General features: G+C 43.9%; 1 protein-coding gene across 3 annotated transcripts in view; it reads left to right on the forward strand.

The window, feature by feature from the left end:
- Positions 1-221: 221 nt before the first annotated feature.
- The window catches only part of LOC118793174 (paired box protein Pax-5-like), a 54,238-nt gene continuing 33,818 nt past the window's right edge, over positions 222-20,641 (forward strand). For 2 of the 3 annotated variants that reach the window (XM_036551223.1, XM_036551222.1), the window contains exons 1-5: positions 222-264; positions 9,205-9,370; positions 13,501-13,698; positions 15,510-15,574; positions 17,061-17,186. In XM_036551223.1, coding sequence (XP_036407116.1) covers positions 222-264; positions 9,205-9,370; positions 13,501-13,698; positions 15,510-15,574; positions 17,061-17,186 — 598 coding nt within the window. Of the gene's footprint in view, positions 265-4,529; positions 4,536-5,585; positions 5,592-9,204; positions 9,371-13,500; positions 13,699-15,509; positions 15,575-17,060; positions 17,187-20,641 lie in introns of all 3 variants that reach the window. The other variant, XM_036551221.1, reaches the window with a different exon arrangement.

Raw genomic sequence — 20,641 nt, forward strand, 5'->3', positions numbered from 1 at the left:
GAAAAATAACTTTTTTTATCCAAAAGGCGCTCGTCCCCACGTTTTTATAACCCTTTTTGGAGTTTAACGGACGAGGAGGGTGTTCCCTTCGCAGCGATTTGGCTATTATCTTTGCCATTGACTTCCTCATATCTACACCGCCCTGAAAGATTTAAAAACGCAGTGGGAAGGAGTTTCGAACAAAGTGGCTGGGCCACCCCCCCAGCCAAAGGACTTCTCCGATGGATATACACTGTAAGCACGACCCGTTCGCAGCAATGCATAGTAAGTGGGCTGCCTCTTCCTTTCTCAGAGAATTCAAGTTGTGTGTGCTGTTTAACTGTGTTAATGCAAAGTTGGATTTAACTATTTTGTGTTTCGGCTAGGCTACACGACAAACGGGTACCTCAATAGCTTTTGATAGATGGAAGACATGTTTGATTTCGCGGATGACTTGCTAAAATGATTTCGTTTTTAAGTTTTACGTTGTAAAACTTTCCAGTTGAACATCACTGCTACTTTGCAGCGAAATAGGATAGGTTTACAGGTTAAATGCCGAGTGTGTATTCTGCGTGAAATTGTTGCGGTGCGAGCCGGTGCAGGATCTTTATGCTCGTGTGTCCACCGACGATAATGTCGCTCATGTTTGGGGTGGCGGGGGGGGGGGGGGGGGGGGGGGGGTGTTAAAAAAAAACGACAAGCCACCAAGCGCAACAAAGCAACAATGAACTTGACCTGCCGTGCAACAAACACGACTTCCAACTCCAAATCTTATTACTGAACACACCATCAGCCACGCTGACCGCGAAATAGGTAGATAGTAATGTTACACGCCTGCCGCGGGTCGGACACGGCATCTTGGGAGTAGAATTCGTTCAGGGGCTGTCGTCTTGGGTTTCATTGAGTCAGGCCACGTTTGAATTCAGTCTGTTTGTCTTTTCCATGCTCTTTCCCATTTTGTTGCGGCCAGCACTCATCTCATTTTTATACGTTTGTAGTAGGCAAAGAAAAGAACGAATGAAAATCCCAACAATAAATGCGTAGAAGGGTGAATACATGCATTTTACTCCGCCTCTACAACTACCAGAAGCATTATTACTATCATTCATGTTGTTAAAATTTTAAATCTAAGCAGTAAAAATAAAATAAGCATTTTTATTTTCAAAAAATTAACTTTTCGCTTTGTTGTTGTCCAAGCAAGTAAAGAATAAAACGTGAAAGATATTTTTCCATCTCATCCGCTTTGTTAATGCATTTCTGACAGACGTAAATGCGGCTTATAGCACTTACGTAGTGTCATTCAACCATCACACACTGAAGGGAGCGATGCTTGTTTTTTTTTACTTAACGCTTTTTGTGTGTTAAAATGTTTTCTCTTGCATCGCCGTCCTTGAGAGACCTCGGGAAGATTTATCCTTTCACACGCAGTTATGTGAAATGACACCACCTCACACGGCAAGTTAAATGGTGGATTAGACATACAGCCCTCAAAAAGCTAGAACTAATCACATTTCCTTCCAAGGCCGGCCTTTTCTCGTATCAAAGTGGCGATTTGAGGTCATAGCACGCGGTTTACAATGCATCGACCTACGAGGCAAGCTATAGCCTACTGCATGAACAGGGAGTCTTTGATAAATAGGCGATAAATGGGATAAATTGTGGGATCTATTAATGAAAGCGTCGCATTTCCAGTGACATATAGTCAAAGCGAAGCGATACGATTGTTTTCTTCAGAATAAACTATCTGTGTGTGTGTGTGTGTGTGTGTATGTGTGGCCGTCCGTGTCCGTTGTGGATCAACTTAAAGTTTCAGACCTTACGTTTTCCCTAATTCGAAATTCGACCTGCGATGTGATTTTTCTGGTCATAAAGCCGTGATATCAAACCGTGGCTTAAAAATATAGTAGCGTTTCCTATCTACGACAATTATAGTACGACCATTTTAGCGTCCCCTTCCATTCAATGAATTATTTATAAAGCTTGCAAACACAGTAGTTTCCGCCAAGTAAAACAATGAATGAAAGAACCAATAAGATGTTTGCACATCAGCTAATAATTTCTGCAAGAACAGTCTACTTGATTTTGTTGCTTTAGGAACTGTGCTTCTAGAAATCTAAAGCTTAAAAACCAACACGTATTAACTAAGCATATTTTCTTGCTTGTTCGTATGTTGGTAGCAGTTATCACAGGGAGTATTATTCTTTAGCAGGAGTTGAATTGTGGGAGCCTGTGTGAAGTGTTCACATTTTTAGCTTGAGAAGAAGTGGCAGTAAATTGGCTATAACGGGTTAATAAAGCGGCTCTTTGAAAACGGCTGGCTAACGCATTGTTGTCTGTAACAACACTGTAGACCCAGGCCAGAGTTGTGTCCAACAGATACACAATTACAGAATGAGTCGCCGTTTTGTTTATTTGTTTTTTTTTGCCCAGAATAAAACTTAGTTTAGTAAGGTTTTTCATTCACCTTTGTTCACTCAACTCCAGAAAATCAAAATCAGAAAATAGCCCCATCCATAATAGCCTAAATATGAGGTGCTATTCCTGGAATAGACCCACGTTCAGAGATCTCACAGACAAGTGGCTCACTCAACCAAACAGAAATGAATTTTGGGCAAAGAAAAATAACCACTTTTTTCTTCTGGAAAGGGCACCCGTTTATGTCATAACAAAAAACATAGAGACCGATTAAATCTGCTGATTGATCATAATATTTTAGTATTAAGATGACTTCTTTGCGATTAAGTGTTAATCAAGGAAAAATAAAACATTTAATGTGGCTAAATCGTTACATTATTACTATTGTTAGCATTATTAAAATTATTCGTATTTGTAATACTAGTAGTTGTAGCTGTTTAGAAGCGGTGGTGGCAGTTGTAGTTTATTAGATAAGTGTTAACAACGCAATTAATTCGAGTTCTGACACTCTTAAAAGTATTGCATTGTAATCTTTTTAACGGTTTGAAATTATATCGACTGATAGTGCTTTAGTTATGATTTATTTTTCTTACCTTTCTTTTTGAAGTCGTTTCAAATAGTATTATCATTATTATTATTACACACTTTTTCTAAAAAGCTGAATAACACCTTCTTGAGTTACTTTTATGAATTTTCAACTTTGGGTAGGCTATTTATTAAAATGGAGAACTCAGTAGAGCACGCATGCAGACTGACCTAATCTGTATTTTGCAAACAAGTTGCAACAGTTAAATAATTGATGCCCACTATAACACACTTTTTTCAATGATATATTAAATACACAAACCCACAAACAAATCGCGAAATTTAATTATACCATTTAAAATTAAGCAGGTGATCGTAAAATTAAGCAGGTGATCGAAGCTATTTCAGATAAAGAAAAAAAAACGCCTGGGAACGATATGTTTGATGTCCAATTCCTAATTTTAGAAGAATTTCCCACTAAGAAGTTTATATTACGGCCCCTCCCAATTTATGGGAGATCGATTGCCCATAGCTTTCTTCTTTTTGTGTGCTCCTATTGTTTAACTTATTAATCGGAAATATTATGCGAACTCCAACAGCGGAGACAACGGAGATAAAATGATAGAAAGAAACAGCAGAGAGAATCTAAAAAGACCATATTTTCTGGATGGGACAGCTTAACTAGATGGTGGAAATCTTTGAAATCTCTACATCCATCTCTCTCTCTCTCGCTCTCCTTTTTCGAATGTCCATACGAACCGCAGCTAGGAGCATCCGTAGAAACCCCAGGGCACCGTCTCACCATTTCACTGTAACAATATAGGACCAAGTCGTAGATATTTATTTTCATGTGCAGGAACTGCTGAAGCTGGCATCGTCTACGCCCGCGGTAAATGCCACAATTGGTTTCTGCTCAGTGTAGACTCAGAGGTGTGAGAAATGATAAGCCTGTTTTACCCAGCTCATAAACCACCTAAGGAGGTGAAAGTTGCAACATTGTCCACAGTTTTGGTTGAGACAGCGAACTAAATGAACTCTTGGAAAAGTGGTAACGAATCGCATCAAGGACATGGATAATTGCTCCCCTTGGTAGCAGAGAATACAGACTCTGTTGCTATACATAAATAAAAAAGTTAAAACATTTTCAATGTGAAACCAGAACAAGAATTGAAAACATAAAAAATGTAACACTTGCTTAACACTCTCATCGACGTAAAGGACGAAGTGCATTTCAGTTCGGTTAAATCCTGCTCGTAATCCCACTTTAACGGAACCCTACGTGCACATCACATGTTAGACAACGGGAGACATAGCCTCCGAATGAAGAAGGCTCTGGTGTGTAGTCGTATCAAGTGGATGGGGTTGAAAATGCAACTGGGCTGTGGTGTTTCGTTGTTTCCTATAGCTGTAGCCCTTCGAATTATGAAACGGGTTGGCACGCTTCCTACAAAATGGGAGAAATTAGACCTGACTCTCTGCCTAAATATACCTTTAATATTGCGTGAGCAGGATGCCATAAAATATTGACGTGCAGCTCTGTGATTTTAATCGATCTCTCCGAGCTCAGTGACAAACATTCAAAATCAGCGCAATTTGTAAGTTCATGTAAGTAAGCCGTCCTGTCCGGACGGCTGATTTTTAAAACTGTAGCTGTTGCTGTTGGTTTTTAGTGACTGGCAAATTTAGGGTGTGGGAGAACATGTTCAGCAGACAGCATGAGGCAATGGAGAGAGGGATGGCCCTGTGAACCTAGTGGTTGTGGGTTCACTTCCCTGGTAGGGTACTGCTTGCGTGATAGTCATGTGGTTCCTATATTCAGCTGTATAAATGGACTAGGCAATGTAAGAGATGGAGGATAAGTTCGTTTGCAAAACAGATGACGTAGCAGTTATATGGGCTGTAGGGCATGTGGTTCTTGTGTAGTGCGTGGGAAACTGGACCTTTAACCTGAAAGGGGCAGGTTACGGCCACTACTGTCATAACCTTGGGCAAGATACTTAACCTGAACTGTGGCAATAAATACTTAAATGCTTAAATAGAGTAATAATAATAAAAATAATAATGATAATAACTTGGAAAAATTTACCAGTATGATTCCAAGCAGCATCAACATCCAAGAAGTACAGAAGATAACCCTTCTAGAAACAGCACACATTTTGCAGAGGGTGCTCTCTATTACATGAAAGACAATCTATCCTATAAGATCAGTCTCTCAGTGTGGAAGATGTCTGCAAAGCAGATAATTAAGACAATGTATGGACACTTCTTGTCTCTTCAAGTGAACAGGAAGTCTGTCAGCGGCACTGTGAGCCAGGCGGTGTCTCTCCACACAGCTCCGCTTGCTGCATCCCCGGTGCGGCATTCTGGAACTTTCAGGGTCCAATGTCCCGTGCACAGGCTTTCTCCTGGTGTCTGGGTGTGGCAGTTTTTCTCCGCATGTTCTGGAGCTGTCAGTGGTTTTTCTGGCGGGGGGGTGGGGGGGGGGGTGTAACGGCTCGGATCATTAGAAAATCTTTGCCTCTGAAATGTGGCCTCTCCCTATCGATTACCCAACACCTCTGGAGAGGGAGCTGTCAGGAACCGCCTGCATTTTGTAGCTTTGATGGGGGCATTTTCTGCGCGACCGGCGAGTATAGCGGGGGCGGCTCGTCCTTCCTTTCGGTCAGACTCAGGTCAGACTTCGGTCATGGAGGAGTCTGGAATCGTGTTCGGTGCTACCTGATTCATTATTGAGTGAGACAGAAGCTGAGATCAAGCAGATGGTCACCCTTACAAAAACTAGGCATATCCAGGCACATCAAAGCACTTCATCGCTCTAACCGCAAAGTGGATTTGGCCTAAACATCTAGTAACAAATTTGAGCAAGTGTTAAGTTTCTTTGTTTCATTAGTTTCTGCTACACTCAAGATCATAGCATTGTTTAACCTAAAATGGAAACATTTGGAGAAGTTGCTCAGAATTAAGGACAAAAGACATCCTGCGAATAGATTGAACAGAGGCCAGATGCTTACCACTGAGGGTCCCCACACAGCTTTCTGTTCTACAAAAGCCTGAATAAAACAAACCCGCTGGCTTTTAATATGTAAAATAATAAAATCAGAAATGTTTACTACAAATGGAATTGTTTTAAAGCTTGGAGAAAAAAAATAAAAATCAAGGCATTGTATTTAAAATCCATAACCCCCAAAGCTAAGATTACACAGCCTCACACTCTCTTTTGTTAATGCATTCCCCCAAAAGAAGCAATCAGTATGTTAATATTGTGAAGTAACAGGATTACGAAGTGTGCCTGCGTGAGAGATCATTAGGTTTCCTTGGGTGTTCAAATTGCACTTACACTCTGTGGCTGGGTTTAGCTGCACACAAGCGGGAGTAAACTGAACAAAGTAAAATGCATGCTCTGCAGGAATATGGGATGTGAAGGAGGTGAAGGAGAGCCTTCACCTAACATGTGGTAAATACAGAGGCCAGTCTTCCTCCTGCTCAGTTATATCGAGTTTAAGATCTTCCTCTTTTTCCTTTACCTCCTCCTCTTATCTGCGATATCTTTTTATGACGTTATGCTTTCTGTGCGGCACCAAGGTGTATGGGAAAGGATCAGCACCATGCAGTGCAGGAAGTGGCCACTGGTGGCAGTAGTGTGCAGTCTCTGAGATCATTGAAATGGAGAAAGGAAGTACACTGACCTCTTCCTTTGTGTGCCTGAGCCCAGGGAGGAATGGGGTTGCTTGTCATTGAGAGCACTTTTTGGCAGGGTTACCCCGGTCAGTCAATCATTCTGATCCATCCCTGATCAGGTTTAACAAGGGTTATACTGGATTCCACCACATGGTACCGCAGTCAATAATACTTTTTGCAAGAGTTACTCTACTGTCAGGCTGGGTGTATGCTGAAAACAATGAAGCATGTTGTGTACATGAAAAGTAGAACCTTATACCTTATATTTTTGTTTGTTATTGAAACTGAAAGGCAGCCAGAAATGTAGTGAGAGTGGGCTCTGGTTCTTTGAGGTTACTGCAGTCAAAATATTTATTTGTTAAAGTTTGACATCTGTCATCTGTCACTTTCATGACATTGTCACTTAAGGACAAAATTCCACAGTGGTTAATGGCTCCTTCTGACGCACTAAATATGAGGTTGCTTTAAATCGATTGTTTTTGTTAAACTATCAATTTCATAGATAACAGTTTTCTGTTCAGATACTGTGAAGAATTAAAAAATGAACTTTTATTGTCCTTATCCTACCTTAAAAGGTCCCCACCATATTATTCTTTGTACACTAGAGCAGAATTCATTGTCTTTCTGTAGTTATCATACAATTTCACCCATGTTTGTTAGTGATATTAGTCAATGTTATACATCAATGCATGTGATATGATAGATGTGGCATATGAGTGCAAATAGCACGCCCATGTTTCTACAGGGTAGAATTATAAATTAAAAGCTTTTTTTTTCCCTTCAGATATGAAATGATACATTTCAGCAAATGTTACTTTTTGTTACTTATAAAACACTACAACTGTTTTAATTTTTTATTGAAATCAATGAATTTTCTTATAGGCTATTTGGTGCCTAAACTGTGTCTGTGCTTGAAAAAAAGTTAATACAGAAGCTTGACTTATACATTATATGGCAATCTGTGCAACTGTGTACAATTTCTCTTTCTCTGTTATCATTCTTAACAGAATGAAAAGGCAACTGCAAAAAAGATCCACCGACAAATATTGACATTTCTAATAAATATAATTGTCGTGATGCTGGTGACACTCTTGTTCTGTCTGGGCTGGTGGCCTGTCTGTTCATTTTTATAATCTTATGTAGGCGGCGTCAGATTGAAACATCATAGGGTAGGCCTAACCTCGACTGAGGCCTAAACTCAGGCCTGGATTCACACACAGTGCACTGTGGTTTGTTCTTAATGTCAAACAATAAACCAATAAGAAAGTCTCTCAATATTCATAGCAAATTTCTTCAATCGTCTATCTTGTGTTACTCAATCCAACATGCTACATATTGAACCCTTTATTTGATTGACAAATTTCCTTACTAATCTACATAAATCACTATATGCTGTTTTGAGTGAGACATAAATATGTGATAAGACTGTTGATGACATTTTTGTTGATTATATTACCGTGCGTGCTATTAGCATAGAGTGTATTTGTATGTGGTGTAAATCTGTGTCCAGTATAAGTATCAAAGTGCTATCAAAACACTGTTTTTAATTAGTTAAATATATACATACAATTAAAGATATCCAAATCACTGCCAATCTTAATCAAGTTATCAGTCAAAACTCACAATCAACATGTTTTGTAGAGTAATGATTTTGATTGCCATTTTATTTCATAGGGGATTATTTAAAGGACACTTTGAGCAATTCTTTAAAAAAGTCACAATATTTTGTAGGTACACTATTGTCTTCTAGAGTTATCATTATTATAGTGATAATTATTATTAAACTTAAATTCTTAGATTCCTTTTTAATGCGATTTTTCTTCTGCCCATGTTCTGATTGGTACCATCATCATTTGTTTTGCCACAGTTCTGATCAAATTCTAAGCACATTATTATCATCATCATTCTAATGACATTCTCATCACATTCTGAATACTTTTTAATAGGCATTCTAGCCACATTATAATCTAAATTCTACCCACATTCTAATGTAATTTTTACTGTGCCCTAATTTCATTCTTATCTGCATTCTAACTGCACCCTAGACAAACATGCTGATCACATTCTAATCATATTGTAATGATTTTGTGATTACATTATAACCACTCCCAGAACAAAAAATCATCTGTGCTTATCCCCCTGACAAAACCACATTCTTTTCCCATTCTTAGCAGTCAGGAAAAGCAGGGTGCTGGCATATAAGCGCAATGCAAAATGTGGTTAGAATGTTCTTTTATTAGGAATTCCCCTGTGCTTCTTCATGGGTCTCATTTTATGCAATCAGCTACATGTTACCTTAGATGTCAGTTTTTAACAAGTACATTTAGCAGACATACCTAATTTTTTGTGGAAAATGGCAGCAAGTTAGACAATGAAGCCAAGGGGAAAATGAATAATTGGACAGACTGCATGAAGTAAATGGACCTTACAAGGCCAATGTATAAATATGTGGTGTTCCTAACCAAATGCTTTCCTTGGGTCACAGGACAACCCAGTGCATCTTTTTGTCATGGTATAGTTCCTGTACAGTGGTGATGAGTGACTCCATGAGACATCGAAGCTCATCGGCGCGCATCGTGTGTTCCTAAATATCTCCCGTCTCCGCAGGACACGGCGGGGTGAACCAGCTAGGGGGGGTGTTCGTGAACGGGCGCCCCCTGCCGGACATGGTCAGGCAGCGCATCGTGGAGCTGGCGCACCAGGGCGTGCGGCCCTGCGACATCTCCCGCCAGCTGCGGGTCAGCCACGGCTGCGTCAGCAAGATTCTGGGCAGGTGAGAGCCGCGCCCCCTCTCGCTTACTGCAGACTCACAGGCCACGCCCCTCACACCTTCCGCCCACTGCACGCAATGCGTAAGATCAGTACCCTCAGGCGTACTCTAAACTCCATCTGGTTTGCAGTCAGCACCCTATCACGTTTCCTTTAAGTTTACATAGCGGCCTCACATGTTCCCTCACTACCTTCAGACATAAAGTCAATACCACCAAGTGCTCTCTCATTACCTTCTGATTTACGGCCTTGAGCCTCACATATCTATCTTAACTTCCGATTTACAATCAGCCCTTTCAAATTTGTATTTGACATTCAGCGTGTTTGGATTCACCAACAACACTTTGAGATTCATACTTTGCTGCATCTTGGAAACATAAATGTGCAATGGTTCATTCGCAAATTCGCAATTTGCAAGCTGCAAGTTTTAACCCGCTCGAACTTAGCCAGACCACACGCTCAAAGAAGAACTTAAAGGAGATATATAAAGTTCATAAAACAGAGAGTATAAATGCTGGAATCAAAAGGATGTTTGTGAACTTGAGAACAATTTAGCATTAAGGTGGCATCATTTTTTTTAGGGATTAAAATCATTATTTTTTGATTGTTAACCCTCTTTTCTGGCCATCTTTTTTATTTGTTATTGCATTCTGCGCCTAAATTCTACACATTTATTTGTGTATGAAAAATAAAATGAAACCTTAAAATACTCCTAGTAAGACCTCACCTAATCTAACCTAATCTAATCTAATCCAATGCTTAATCTGCACAGTCAATGTCATTACAATGACATTCAAGCCTTTGGCGTCGCTTTTAACTTCAGGTGACTTCAGAGTTACAGAAGCCGACGTTTCAGATTCACACTTTTACATTTAATACCCCCAGCTTTACAGTCTCTCCCTTTAGGATTTACACTTCACGTTCAGCGGCCCCACGGTTACGTCGAAGCCTCTGGGATTTATGGCGGAAGCCTTCGCATTTATACCCACAGCCCCTGGTCGCGCACGCCGCGATCGCCGAGCCGTAATCCGCGCTTTCAGATTTATTCCTGGCGGAGCGCGGGGCACCCTGGCCGTCTCCGCGCTGCGGGGCGCACTTAGTATTCCCGGGCAAGGGTCGCATCTTTAGCCGCGGTTTGTGTTTTTATGGGAAAGCGAAAGTCGCAGGTGAGCATATTACAGTGGAAGCTCCGGCCATATAGGCTTTGGGATAAAGGTGAGCACTGCTGATTGCCGGCGCCGTGGACTCAAGCAGGAATACATTATATTTATCTTTCCACTCTCAGCGTCTCTTTTTCATCCCCGCTCTCTCTCTCTCTCTCTGTTTCTCTTGCGCTCTCTCTCTCTCTCTCTCACACACACACACACTCTCTTTCTCTCTCTCTCTCTCTCTCTCTCTCTCTCTCCACACACACTCACCCCGAGTAAGACTGTGCAAATCCCCCCTCTCATTCTCTCCCACAATGAAAAGTCCACAGAGAGAGAAAGATACATCACATTTGGCATTTGCATCAAAATGAAATTGGTACCATATTTTGCACAAAAATAGAAAGGGGGGGGGGGGGGGGCGAACTGAACGGGCGAAGGTGAAGGATTATCTGGCAAGGGCCTCGGCCGTATGAAAAAATGTGCCCCCCATTGTTCTCTGGTGCACTTGTTTCACTCCTCTGTCCTTGCATCCCTCCATCCTTTCATTCTTGCTGTGATATCCGTTTTCAGCTCTCCTGTCCCAAAATTGAAAAAAATAACTTATTTTTCGTTGCTAGAAATGTACCGGTAGATATCCACGTGGCGTCCTAATAGGTGAATTCATTATGCAGCTCCCCTACAACAAAACTGCCTCTGTGTTATTTAGGTCCTGGCGATTAGCATGGCTCGATACCGCTTCCCATCTCCCGGTGACGGACATTGGCAGTGCTGAAAAAGTTATTCTTAATGGCCTTTCTGCCTGGCCTTGACGCTGTCATCCGCTTAGACCTGGGGTCCTGCAGGAAGCCTGGCCAGCAGCCAGGCCCCTTGTGCCAGGAGGGTTTGGACCCAAACGCGCATTGAAACACTTCCTGGCCCTGTGTTCGCGGCGGCGGCCCTCCGCTGTGACGCAGGCTCAAAGTCGTGATTGCGCGCGGATTCTTCATCAGACGGGGTCGGACGAGACCTGGAGCGCGAATGTATGCGTGTGTGAGGGAGCCGTGTGTGTGTGTGAGAGAGAGAGAGAGAGAGAGGGAGAAAGAGAAAGAGAGCGATAGACGTAAAGAGGTGATAGGGCTGCCAGCCTTTAGAAGTATTTTCCTAGGGAGGTGCACTGTGCAACAACACACACACACACACACACACACACACACACACACACTATGTCACTATAGGTGGCACAGGGAGCAACTGTCATTGCTGATGAAGGGGTGGCGCACTCTACGATTCGACAGCCACAATAAATAGTGCTTATTGCGTGCCCCTCTCACATGGTAGCGTACCCTCAGGCCCGGTTCAGGACTTTCTCCAGATCCTGACATGGCACCATTCCAGCCACCCCCCCCCGTCTTCCTCTTCTCTTTCTTTCAGTTTGTCACACTGTCTATTTCTTTTCCTCTCTCTCCCTCTCTGCCCCCTGCCTTTCTTTCTCATGTTTTTAAAGTGTGTTTTAATGCCAGGACAGATGTAACTTACATCCATGCTGCCAAAGCATGGGCATATCGAACTCAGGGAGCAAACATGAGAACGTGCTAACTACAATAAATAATATGATAATGTATAACACAAACAGTAGTAATGCAAGATACTAGAAAGGAAAATTTGAGCATAAACTTTAAGTTGGTTTGAAAGCGCAAAGTGGTAGTAACTAGTTCGAGCTTTGCACAAGAGACAGCCTGTATCTGTGACTGCAGTAGCAGGCCCATTGTGACATCAGGTGCACGTGTTAGAATGTTCAGATTCTGAATGTCGTATCCCTGTAAATGGGAAAACATTTTGATATGTAAGATTGAAAAAATATTTTAGGTATTGACACAAAAAGCACAAGCAATGCAATCCCACACTAAGGAAAGGAATTTGTGAAGTTTTGTAAGCGTAGCTGAAATGCTGTAGGAGGATGGAATAAGAAGAAGAGGCGGCGGAAGAAATAATTAGATATTTAAGTTGGATTTAAAGCCAGTTTAATTAAAGGTTCATGTGACAGTAATGAAAAAACAATAAATTTAAAGACAAAATTATCTGAAGTTGAATAATTAGGATAATTACTCCACACATCCCTCTGGCTGTAGCAGGCTGAAACATCCTACCACTACTACCATCCCAACCACTACACCCTCTAACTCCGGGTGGGAAATTTATCAGTTTCCTGTTGGACCGGGGGTGGATATTGCTTATTTCTGGGAAGGTAGCTCCTCTGTACTGTCCATCTTGGGATGAAGTACTGAAGAATCCCCTCTCCCTTTTTCTCTCCAGCATTGTAAAATTCAACATTCAAATTGAAACAAGCATTATTGGCTTGACCACACCATATTGCAAAATCAATTTTCACAGACATGAGAAAAAATGATGAAAACTACTATTAATCTGCTTAAATTTTTCATCACTAAAACAGAATAATTGATAAAAAAAAATCTCTTTCTCTTTCACTTTCTCTTTCTCTCTCTCTCTCTCTCTTTCTCTCTCTCACTGTCTCTGTCCCTCACTTGCTCCAATGCCTACACGAGTCACTGATTTGCTCTCTGGCAGGTATTGAGTTGGACATTGATACCCTGCAGCTGAAGCATCTGACTAGAGCAGACTATACTTGCATATGTGTTGCCTGCTGTGGTGGATAAACGTTATTAGCGTGTTTATCTGGATGGCTTTTCACAGAGGCATTCTGGGAAGCGCGTTTGACTCAGGGAAAGCCATGGAGTTAACCCTTTGGGTTCCGGCTTGGAGCCCTGTCGCTACAAATGACGCTCATTCCAGAAAGCATGACACTTTTGGACAATTGATCTGCTGTTTTCTGATGGATTAAGATATATAATAATATCATGCCCAAAAAGAATTACAGATTTGTGTTTTATACAGCGCTATCTAGGGGGACACAGGTAGCTCACATTATATGTATTATTTATTGTGCAGCTGGTTATTACTGATATTTCTGCCCTCCGCTTCTTGGCAGGTACTACGAGACAGGCAGCATCAAGCCGGGAGTCATTGGAGGATCCAAACCAAAGGTTGCTACACCCAAAGTCGTCGACAAAATCGCAGAGTACAAACGCCAAAACCCCACCATGTTTGCCTGGGAGATCAGGGACAGACTGCTGGCGGAGAGAGTGTGCGACAACGACACCGTTCCCAGCGTCAGCTCCATCAACAGGTGGGCAGTCCACCCGGAGGTGGGGGCGGGCTACGGGAGGGGTAGGGGGTGTGGCTTTATGACAGAGTACAAGGAGGTCAGGATGACATCACAGGACCAACTCATGTGCTTATTGGTCAGATTGTCCGCCCCCCTGGGGTTGGAAGAGCCCGAGGTCAGTCTGCAGGCTAGATCAAATGAAAAAGACATGGCACAGATGTTCACCTCGTGAATGGTGGAATGGCATGTAAACCTTTAAAAATGTATAATACATGAAAATATAAAACTATTACACACATACCGTACATATTTTTCAATATACTGTATTATGAAATACATCACATCCATGGATAAATTGTTGCCTCTTTCATATGGGAAATATTGTCCCAATTTTCCTCTCTGGAAAAGACACAGCAGGTAATTATGTGTGTGTCTGTTACAGCTCAAGCAACGCTTCCATTTGCATTGAGCACCAGTTTACTTCTTTCCCTTTGCCTGCCATTTTCTTCACTCTTTCTCAGCTACCCTTCTCTTTCTCCCTCTCTCCCCTCTTCTCTCTCACACATTCATCCAAAATAATACATTGAGAATATATTTCACAGCACATATTTTTTAGCTCAATCGATATATTGAAAATATGTAAAGTATTTCCATTTTGGTGTACCACAATGCATTGTAAATTTTACATTTTACATTTTAAATGTATTTGTTCATATACTTAGGCTGAACAATGTATTTCTCAGTATGTTACTCTGTACTTCATTTTTGTATGAGAATATGTAATGCATATAAATATATATAAATAACAACATAGAGTGATATTCCTGTTCAACTTTTCAAATAATGACTTTAATTAGAGTATTAAGAGGCAGCATGATGGTAGGGCGTGTGAGCCGTGAAGTGCAGTGAGGAGCTGTCCGTGGTTGACACAGGGTCACGGTGAAGCGCCGCTGCTTCGGGCTCAGGGGGCTATTTTCATTCATAATGGGAAAGTGCGTGCGAAAGCAGTGAAAAGTGAAAGAGTGCGAGAGCTCCACCCAAGCGTGCGAGGGTGTGAAGCGCGCGGGGGGCGGGGGAAACCGGGAGGGCCTCGGTCTCGGACTGCACGCTGATGGAGACTCTGCAGCTCGCTGGTTCGACACGATGGGTACAATGACACCCCCCCCCCCACACACACACACACACACACACACACGCGCACACACACACACCAGCTCCAGCCCCGCTGCCCTCTCGTCCGAGACACCTGGGAGAGGGGAGAGGAGGCGCATGAGCAGCCATGCAGGAAGTGTGTGACCCTGCTGCCACGTCAGTCTGAGCCTGAGCCTGAGCGAGGATGTGCACACACACACACACACACACACACACACACGTACACACGCGTATATAAATATATATATATACACACACACACACACACACGTATATAAATATATATATATATATACACACACACACACACACACACGTATATAAATATATATATACACACACACACACACGTATATAAATATATATATATATATACACACACACACACACGTATATAAAATATATATATATATATATATATATATATATATATATATATATATATATACACACACATGCACAAACACACACACACATATATATATATATATATATATATATATATATATGCACACACACACATATACATACACACACACTGTAGTATATATACGCGCACATTCACACACGAACACTGTACACACTTGTACACACATGCACTCACATGTGTGCGCGTATATACACACATGCTGGACGAATGACAGCAGTGTTGTCTCTTTCGCTCTCTCCTTCTCCTGCAGGATCATTCGGACAAAAGTCCAGCAGCCTCCCGGCCAGCCAGGCTCTGTCTCCTCTCACAGCTTAGGTAAGACGCAGACTGCAGCAGTTAAACCACACCTGTGCTTATTCTGTGGATTCTCTGTGAACTCAAATCCGGGGTAAAGGTTTGTATGGACATACAGCACCACCTGTACACTGTACATAAATCAGGCTTGCAAGGGCCATTGGCCCACTTTACGCTTGGTTGGTCCTACTAAACACTTTACCTGGGGTTCATTTTCGAGAAGCCATTGACCTTTTTCTTGAAGGAGGCATCAAATTAATTTGAAATTCAAATCAATTTTACATATGGTAACTGTAAAGGTAAACTATTGACGTTTGTGTCAGAGTTTTCGCACCACCGGGAGCCCTTTAGAGCAAGGCGGATATTACCTTACTAGACTATGCAACGTGCCGTTACTTATCTTTAGCTGTTCGTCACAACCACGCCACCGCGCAGATGATCCAGAGGAAGCAGCTCAAAAAGAAATCCATGGTTATTGATCATTGATTTTTCACCTGTGCCAATAACTCCTGTGTCACAACTGGCATGGGTAGCACGCGTGTCACGGTCAGGGAGATGTGTGTTGGTTTAACGCACTTAAGACACCGGAGCGATTCAGAGAGCAGGGGAAGAGCCGCGGGGTCTCCGTTCTCCATCTCTAATCCTCATAATCACGGAGCCGTCAGTAATGGAAAATCATTTCACACGCACGGCTTAAAGACTTTCAGACTTTTCCAGATTATTATGATAAATAGCTTTCATGTTGAGGCGGAAAATTGAAATTTGAAATAAAGCATTGGTTTCAGGTTGGGGGGGGGTGGTGTCATAGGGTTGGGGGTTTGGGGTCGGGGGAGGGGTAAGAGGAGGAGGTGGGGGGGGGGAGCTCGGTGTTATCTTTTTAAAGGAGAACTCTTTCCAAAAAATCAGATAATTAAGGTGCTAAATCAAGGCGCATTCATTACATTTTCCGCATCATTAGCCGGTAAGTAGGGCTGAATGTGTTTTATCTCGCGCCGCGCGACTCACGTTTTTTCCCCCTCCTAATGCGCCGGCGAGGTCCGAGGGGAGAGGGGATTAGGATCCCGCGCCTCTCAGGAGCTATGACACTCCTGATCGGCTGCGTTTAGCACCTGCGGAGGCTGCGGTGGCAGACAGGGGGCGATGCGGAGTCACGACCCTGCTGCTAAGGCTTTTAGCTCCTGTCGTCACAGCGGGGACAGGTAGGGGGCGATGTGGAGCAGCTGCGTACAGGATTGAGTACATGTTAGTCCTTGGGCTTGAATTCCTTATGTATGTGCTGAAGTCCTCTTAAAGGACTTCAATGTGTGATCAGACAATGTGCAGCTAATGAGTAGTGCCCGTGGCATCTGAACATGAGAGGGGTTATCAATGGCATGGATGCTTTGATTGTAGGTGTATGACCAGACCAGCAGTCGCATGGCAGTTTCCTGCAGAGTAACAGGCATCAGGCTGAAAGTGCTTTTGGTGATGATGTGCGTGACAGTGTCCATGCTTGTCCCCCCTGCAGCCTCCACGGTCACGGTGACTCAGGTGTCCGCGGTGACCAGTGATTCGGCCGGCTCCTCCTACTCAATCAGCGGCATTCTTGGAATCAGCTCTGCCGCCGACGGCAGCAAACGCAAGAGGGAGGAAGGTAGGCCCGCATGTGTGTGTGTGTGTGTGCTTGTGTATGTGTGTGTGTACGATTGTGTGTGTGTATGCCAGTCAGCGCCAGCGTAGCTCATACCAGCCGTGTGTCAGTAAGCTCAACTCTTTGAGTCAGTCTTGGCTAGTCTTTCATTGTTATTCTTCCTCTTAAACGCTTACACTCGATCATATATCACGTTTTTCATCATTTCTCTATTGTTTACAAAGTTAAAGCGAAAAGTTTCTGAGCAGAGAGGATGGTTCCCGGCGTGGGGGGGTTGTGGGGGGGGGGCACATCAACAGCGCGGCCAATCCTTTCAGCGCCTGTTGAGAGGTGACAGTGGCGTAATGCCGCCATCACTCCCGGCCTGTCAGCGATGCTGGCAGGGTATTTACAGTAAATGAGCATCTCTCCGCGGTGTTTGTGTAAGGGCAGATGGGCCTCCATCTCAATTACGCCCGTCGCTCCATTAATTACAGGTAGGCGTCGCCTGGCGTCCTCGCGGCCTTCATTAATACGGGGGGGTGGGGGGGGGGGGGCGAAGGTTGTTTGCAGGCTCGGGGAGCTGAGGGATGATGATAGTGGCACGAATCCTGCGGTGAGCCCCCCCCACCCCAACACCGCCCGTCCCGCGGTCTACCTCATTTAAATCCTGGGGCTTTGTTTCTTTGTTTCTTTAACTCCGCCCCGACTCGCCGGTCCGAGCGCCGGCCGGCCTTGCCTGGTTGTTAGCGTACACGGTCACGGACGCGTGCCGTCGTGAACGCAGCGCTGTTGACACAGAGAGAGAGAGAGAGAGAGAGAGACTGAGAGAGAGAGAGAGAGAGAGAGAGAAGGAGAGAGAGAGAAGGAGAGAGAGAGAATCAGAGACAAATCCCCTCAGCTGGCAGGTGGAGATTAAGCAGGCCTCACGCAGGCAGACCCCTGCTGTAAGTGGGCCAGGAACAGATGCTGATGCAGAGCAGGGAGGTATGGAATGGCTGTTTTTTTTTTTAACTCTGCAAAAAATGAAGTCGGAGCATTCAGAGTGGATGTCTCTGTCGAGAAGCACCTCGCTTTGTTCCCTGAGAAAATGAACTCAGGGAAGGTGATTAGTTGGACAAACAAATCACTTATAGATTGACTCCTGTGGGCGCTGTTTATGTGGTGTGTGCTTATGTGGTCCAACAAAATGCTTCCCCTAGGTTCTACTTTGGTGGATACACAGCTTTGGCCTTTTCACAGACAATGTAACATTAATTGGTCTGATTAGATATATATTTCAGACACTAATCGCAGGGTGAAAGGCTGAATATGTTTCAGAGACCAGCCCAGGTGCCATATATTGAGCCACTGAACAGAGCTAGAAGGAAATTGAACAAAACAGCTTCTGCAAAAAAAAAAAAACGTTTTAGAAACATTTGAAAAATGTATGATGTGCCAATGTTTAGAATGGGATTCCACAGTATGACCTTTGACCTTTTAGGAAATGCACAGGATTTAGATATTGCTTTAGTTTTTGCAAGACTTGTGCTGGTGTCTGCACCCGCTCCGCGGTGCTGACTCCTGGTCTCAGGGGTTGCGCGGTCGTCCTCTTGCTGCGGTCCTCTTCCCGTCCACCCTGCTCCGCCGTCCAATGAGGAGAGAGACCGCTGCTGCGGTTAATTGCGTGAAGCACGCCGTTAATCACGGCGCAATTAGCGAGGGCTTGCCACCTTAATTGATGCTGCTTGCGCTTGGCAGCGGAGCCGGGAAAGAACAACGTGCCCCTAAATGGATTTTAATATTCAATTGGCACTACGAGGTCATTCCTCTAGCTGGGCTCCTCTGTCACAAAAAGAGAGACGGGGAGAGAGAGGGAGAGAGGGAGAGAGGGACAGGGAGAACAGAGCACTATGAGGACTGATCTTTTGTCCACCTTGCTAAAACGTGTTCTGCAAAAGGATCATAACTGGTTACAGAGACAAAAATGTACAGTATATTGAGGTGTTGATATCTCTGCTGGCTGTGACCATTCCATGTTTTGTTTTGCTGCCTGGGGGCGAGTTTCACTGTTGCTTTTAGTCACTGACACAATGCTGTGTGATGAGTGAGAGACCATGTGAAGTCATGTGAAATTCGGTGTTGCCTCCTGGCTCTGCATGCAAAAGTCCTGCTGTTGGAATAGGGACACACGGGCCTGTTCGCTAGCGTCACGCTGCAATTCACGAGAGAGATAGAGTGAAGAGGTGGCCACCAGCCGGAGTGCTTTCGAATAAAAGCTCGCAACCTCTTTTCTTTGGAATACTTTCCAGATTCACATCATGAGAGATTTACGATCGGTGGCAAATCACTCACTGTTGCGAGGATGTTGGGGATTTAGTTTTGCACTAACTCTACCCCAAACCCTGACCGCAGCCGTAAACCTAAGCATAACCATAAAGCCAACTGTGGCCATAACCTTCGTTGAACCCTAACCCTAACAACCTAACCCTGATGTTGTTTTCAGGCATTGTGACTCGCACATTTATACTAGGCAATAGGCAACTGTGTTTAAATCGTGCGTACTACATAAACATAGTGTAATTACATGGGTACTAAGATGTAAAAAGATTTAAGAACTCTTGCTCTTGAGGGCTAAGGCCCAGGTGGCAACAGCCTGTTGTAACAACCACTATACAAAGAAAAATTGCATTGAAACTGAGTTGATGAATGACACACAGTAGCTGCGTTGAGTAAAAGTGACTGGTGCTTTTAAAGTGGTACCCACCATCTTTCTGCCTGGCACTCTGTAGCACAGACTCATGGGAGGACACAGTGGTAGCGAATAGGAAGTGTTTCTCCCCTCTGAGCTCGCTGGTGGAGACGTGTACAGTAATGTGAGGAGAGAGGCCGGTGGGGGGGCCGAGCGTGTGTGAGGGGGGCACGGGGGCCCTGGTGGCAGTGCTGATGGCAGCTGTGGGGTGGGCGTGAGGGGAGGAGCGAGTGGGGGGTTGGGGGGGGAGGCTCCATTGTGACCTTCTGTGACCCTGTCGAAACAGAAGGGAAGTGGGGTGAATGGGCAAAACTTGTCCCGGGGCAGACGGGGGGAACTATTGTGTTCTTTTCTTTCTCTCCCCGAAAAGGACTGTTTCCAGGGGGAGTGGGGTGTGTGTGTGGGGGGGGTGGGATGGCTTCCAAAAGTTATCTAGATTCCACCCCCTTCAGATCTACCCCCTCCCCCCTTGACCCAGGGATGCGTTCATTAGACGGCAGTGTGTTTTACGTTACTGGCACGTTGCAGATACGTTGCGGCTGGGTTTTGGCTGTCCAAAGCTCGTCAGTGGTCTCTGACTCTTCTCCTTTTCTCCATTCTCTCCTTCACCATTGCCCCTCTGCTCCTCAACAGAGGGGCTTAGAGAATGGGAGAGAAAGAGAGAGGGAGGGTCACATGTGAGGCCGAGGGGGGTCGGGGGGGGGGGGGGGGAGAAATCCCATTTTTTGGGGCTGTGTCCCTCTCTGTG

Source organism: Megalops cyprinoides, chromosome 18 (assembly GCF_013368585.1).
Source record: "Megalops cyprinoides isolate fMegCyp1 chromosome 18, fMegCyp1.pri, whole genome shotgun sequence".
NCBI classification, from domain to species: domain Eukaryota; kingdom Metazoa; phylum Chordata; class Actinopteri; order Elopiformes; family Megalopidae; genus Megalops; species Megalops cyprinoides.